The 5,000-nt window shown below is 40.7% G+C and overlaps 2 protein-coding genes across 4 annotated transcripts in view; one reads left to right on the forward strand and one right to left on the reverse strand.

Moving 5' to 3' along the window:
- The window catches only part of LOC123503379 (probable diaminopimelate decarboxylase, chloroplastic), a 3,998-nt gene extending 2,789 nt beyond the window's left edge, over positions 1-1,209 (reverse strand). The window contains exons 1-2 of one of the 2 annotated variants that reach the window (XM_045253087.1): positions 1,003-1,209; positions 9-185 (exon numbers count right to left, since the gene is read on the reverse strand). In XM_045253087.1, the coding sequence (XP_045109022.1) occupies positions 9-185; positions 1,003-1,005 (180 nt within the window). In that variant the 5' untranslated portion in view covers positions 1,006-1,209. Of the gene's footprint in view, positions 1-8; positions 192-1,002 lie in introns of both variants that reach the window. The other variant, XM_045253086.1, reaches the window with a different exon arrangement.
- Positions 1,210-1,501: 292 nt separating this feature from the next.
- The window catches only part of LOC123503380 (39S ribosomal protein L4, mitochondrial-like), a 4,810-nt gene continuing 1,311 nt past the window's right edge, over positions 1,502-5,000 (forward strand). For both annotated transcript variants that reach the window (XR_006674435.1, XM_045253088.1), the window contains exons 1-6: positions 1,502-1,854; positions 2,504-2,616; positions 3,162-3,324; positions 3,460-3,557; positions 3,997-4,123; positions 4,321-4,430. Coding sequence is in view for 1 of the 2 variants with exons in the window: in XM_045253088.1 (XP_045109023.1) it covers positions 1,783-1,854; positions 2,504-2,616; positions 3,162-3,324; positions 3,460-3,557; positions 3,997-4,123; positions 4,321-4,430 (683 nt within the window). In the remaining variant the exon portion in view is untranslated. The remainder of the gene's footprint in view (positions 1,855-2,503; positions 2,617-3,161; positions 3,325-3,459; positions 3,558-3,996; positions 4,124-4,320; positions 4,431-5,000) is intronic.

A 5,000-nucleotide genomic window follows, 5' to 3' on the forward strand; every position in this document is an offset into this window, starting at 1 on the left:
GTAGTTACCATTGATTTGAGTGCGTCGAGATAGCAGCGGACATTGTGTACCAGCGTGGCACACGAGTACACAAACAAGGGTGACGCTCCGGGGCCATACTGATACTGAAGATCCCTTCTCAGGTGCTCAAGGGACATTCCTTCACACAAAACTGTTCCATCCCGAATCACCCAGCTGTTGCAATCCTGAAACTCAGAAGAGACACAATACGCAGATTACTTCTTAAGTCACACATACGTGTAATTTGCCATGGTCGTTTGCTGGTCAGCTAGCCAGCCTTCCCCACTACGGAAAGTGCTCAGAGATCATAGACCGATCTTCGGTTAATGTGTGTGTGTTTCACTGTTTGATCTGCTGCAGTCTCTGACGAGACAGCCAGACGTTACCCTACGGAACGAGCTCAGAGCTCATTATTTCCGATCTTCGGATAGGCCTGAGACCAGGCACACACCACACACCGGGACAACAAGGTCACAACTCCTCGATTTACATCCCGTACCTACTCACTGCTAGGTGAACAGGGGCTACACGTAAAAGGAGACACACCCAAATATCTCCACCCGGCCGGGGAATCGAACCCCGGTCCTTTGGCTTGTGAAGCCAGCGCTCTAATCACTGAGCTACCGTGTGAGAGTGTGTGTGTGTGTGTGTGTGTGTGTGTGTGTGTAGCCTACACCTGAGTGTACTATTTTACTTATTTATTTACTTTTTAAAATTTTTTTTATTTATTATTATTATTATTTATTTATTTATTATTTTTTTTATAGTATTTCGAGTCGAACGACTGAAAAATCAAGTAACTGCTGATCTACATTGCCCTCAGTTACGCCACTGCATTTGTATGACCCAGACCCAGAGTATATAACACAAAGGACAGCAAGGGTCTAGGGTTGCCTCTGCCTTGAGAATAGCTCCTTTGTGAACTGTCTATATTGAGTGTTATCCTCTTTCCACTTTTCACTCAAAGCGTGAACCTGTAAGACTGGAGCTGGAAGTATTTACCATGACGAAACTGGTGACAACGTCCACTTGGTGTGACGAATGAACTAGGTACAGAAAGATAGAAACGTTGGTTTTGATGTTCTGCCTATATGTATTGTCTCACACTCCCACTGATGCAGTACTGACAACACAACCTTAGAAGGCTAACTACTACGTAACTAAAAGTGCACTCGTTGCGGAGTGGTGCACGTGGTTACGTTCTCTCTGCAAAGATAACGTGAGTTTATATCAGCCTGTACAGACGGCTCTCCAGTTGATAAAGCTGCTTTCGTGTCTTTATTAAAAAAAAGAGTTATATATTTATTCATTCGTATATATATATATATATATATATATATATATATATATATATATATATATATATATATATATATAATTTTTTCTTCATGATAACTATTATTGGCTAAAACTGCTCCTTGGATCAACACCTACAGTAAGGAGCCGATGGAAAAGCAAATCCATTAGTGAGGCGTGTGTGTGTGTGGCTTAGATAAAAAAAAAGAAGAAAAGAACTCGAAAATTAAGAAGAAAAGAAGACAAACAGGAGGAAAAGGGAAGATCCGTTGAAAAGGCAATTTTCCCGACGATCATCGTAACCACTAACCAGAACCAGCGCTGCCTCACCCCGGCGTAAACACAGCAAACACTGCCGAGGTCAGTTATCCAGAAGTGAGCTGGTTACTACAAAGCAGAAGGGAGAAGTAACCTCGCTTTTACACATGATAACTGGACCTCCGAAATCTCAGTGCTCACCTTGAGTCACCACCAGGACACCACAAAATGGCAGGGGCACTGAGTCTTGCCTGGGCTGTCACTGCCCTTCGCCCAGCCCTTCTTCGGCAGGCTTTTAGGGTGAGTGTAGCATGCCAAACTCTCTCTCTCTCTCTCTCTCTCTCTCTCTCTCTCTCTCTCTCTCTCTCTCTCTCTCTCTCTCTCTCTCTCTCTCGTGTAATAGCATATGGAAGACAGGTGGACGTGGGAGAGAAGAAGGAAGGATGACGCCCCTGCGATAGTGTCACAAGCACCTTGAAATTTTTACTTTCTCAAGTCTCAAGTTATGAGACGAAAATATTTTGATGTTAGCATCCTATTGTATTATATGCTAAACCTTGCCTAACCTAACCTAACGTAATTGACATTTAGTAATTTAAAGTGTCACTCTGAGGGAAGGATGAATAAAATTTTAGATGATTGTGGCGTTATGATTGATTTCTAGGGTATATAAATGGGGTTGAAAATACTCAGAATAAACAGCTCTATCTGCTAAAAGAAATCAGTAATGCTGCTGTTCCACGGGCAAGAAAGTAAAGGACTAACTCTGATGTGCTTGGGATTCAAGGAACTCTAGCCAGGTCTAGATATTGGTTAGTTTAAGTTTGCAATGAGCATTGTTGGTAACCATAAAAGAAATTAACTGTCTCCACAGGTGTTAGTGAGCTTTATCAGAGATAGTCAATTTATTCTGGATACAATTTGATGCTTATTTTGTCCTGCCTTACAGAGTTTGAGTGTAACTGCAGGAAGGAACCAAGAAACCGGAGCAGCAGTAGCAGCAACCAACATTGACAGCAGAAAGTCTCCCCTCATTCTAGATGAGAAATTTACTGACAGCAAGTAAGATTATTTATTTCATGTTGTTACTTGTAAAATGAAGATTTAGAAAAATCTATATGGAATCAGAGATTTCTTTACCCATAATAATTTTAGAATTGCAGAAATGAGATTGAAGGCATATCCTCATTATGAAGAAAGATGCCTGCTTCCACATTCCTGTAACTCACACATACATACTTGTGTTTGATGAAGGGAAAAGCTAATATTTCAGTGTTGTAGAGTGCCATCAGTTTCAAAAGTGCAAATTTATCAGTATAACACATCCAGACACAAGGAGTACTTGAGTGTTCTTGCTTTGGTATGGAAAACTTGTATGAAATGTGAGAATCCAAATATTTGTCTGTAATTTTGTCCTTAAACTCTTACATATGACTCTTCTTTAAGGGATTTTGAGCATATTGCTTGTAATTTAGTTTCCATTAATGAAGGAGCATGACTCTTGACCTATCACTCTTAAAACCTCTAGCCCAATTACTTACTGTTTTTGCTATTCCATAAACAGTGCTTTGTTACCATCACTGGTCTGTTTGGTATCTCCCTCACAGCTCCATTGTTGTGCCACGGGAAGCCTGGATTGAGACCTTAGACACCAATGCTGCCTCCACACAGGTTGGACTGATACACCTCCACCCGGAGGTGTTTGGTGCCAATCCCAGGCTGGATTTAATTCACGATAATGTTACGTGGCAGAGAAAATTTCGCATGGTGGTGAGTTAAATGGTGCAAAGTTTTATGTGAAGAGTAAAGCCTATGATGAAGTGTGCAGTACAGGTGAATGTTTCCATGTGTTGTGTTGTTTTCATCCCAATTTCTGGAAGGAGTGAGTTTTCTCTCCTATTGCAGAACTATGCCCACACCAAAGTCCGTTCAGAGGTGCGCGGTGGTGGGAAGAAGCCTTGGCCTCAGAAGGGCCTGGGCCGTGCCAGACATGGCTCTATCCGGTGAGTGTGCCACTGAATCCAAGGAATATTATTAGCTCAAAGTTTATGATTAAAGTCAACTGGTATTTTTTCATTTTCCTATCTACTCCATTTTTTTTATTTCTTTTATGTAAAATAGGAAAACTGGCGAAGAGCATCATAAGATGAAAAAAAAAAAAAGCTCCACTTAGCTGCCAGTTCCCTTGCAGGTCCAATAGAGTTAGCTGAGATGAAGCTAGTTTTGCATTCACTGGTACTCTTTGTGCATGAAATTTTGGGGTGTCAAGTTATACCATATATAGTCTTCCATCTTTATTGTTTACCCTCCCCACAGCTAAATAAAATCATGTCCAAGTCTACAAAAAGAGAAAATCTCTCTCTCTCTCTCTCTCATGATTTAGTAAATCAGCTACCTTTCCTTACCACTTGAGTTCCCAGTTTCACAGTGTGTTTGTCTCAGGTCCCCTCTGTGGCGTGGTGGAGGAGTAACACATGGACCACGTGCCTACACTACACATTTCTACATGCTGCCGTTCTCCATGAGACTGCATGGGCTCACCTCAACTCTGTCTGCCAAGTTTGCACAGGTAACCATGTCAGACACACCCTATTGGATCACTGATGTCCTGATATTGTTGTGATAATTAATTTTGAAAACAAAAACTTGTGTTCAAATTTCATATCCCAGAGTTATGAACTAATTTTAAGTCTGTCTTCCTAGAAAGAGAAACTCGTAATGCAAATTTTCCTCTTCTCTAAAGTACATAATTTTGCTTCTTAACAGGATGATCTGAAAATAGTGGAGAGTCTGGACATGCCATCAGACGAGGCTGGATACTTGGAGCAGCTGTGTGAGGACCGTAGATGGGGCATATCTGTGCTCTTTGTTGATGAGTAAGTTTTGCCATTATTCCCTTTTGTCCGTGATTTTGATTACACCTGATTAACCCCTTTAGTACTGGGATTCTATTTTATCTTAATTTTTGGGTATGGTTAGATGATTTTATTTATATTAGGAAGTGTCTGTGGAGGTCAGAAGATCAATGGCCACAGTCTTCACTATTTCAACCACCACATAAATGTCTGAAGCTGCATAAAATCACCTAATAGTGACCAGAATGAATATGGAAATGCATCATGGCAGTGAAGGGGTTAAGGAGTGTCCTATTCTCATCAGTGGGAGATATGAAGCTTTGAACTCTTATCCTAAAAATACCATAAGGGATTCAGGCTAGTTCACTACTAGCATATAACTGCGTTCAGGTTTACATAATGTTTCATAAGTTATAAACATTTCATATCGGAACAAAACCTTGACACAACTTTTATCTTTGAGTGTACATCTGCAGTAGCTTGTTAAAGAAATTAATCAAGGTTGGAGTCACCAAAGTATAAGATATCATAGCGACAAATCAGTGACAGTTTATTGCAGGTTAGTATAACACTGCAGCACTTATCTCATTA

Source organism: Portunus trituberculatus, chromosome 14 (assembly GCF_017591435.1).
Source record: "Portunus trituberculatus isolate SZX2019 chromosome 14, ASM1759143v1, whole genome shotgun sequence".
Classification (NCBI taxonomy): Eukaryota; Metazoa; Arthropoda; class Malacostraca; order Decapoda; family Portunidae; genus Portunus; species Portunus trituberculatus.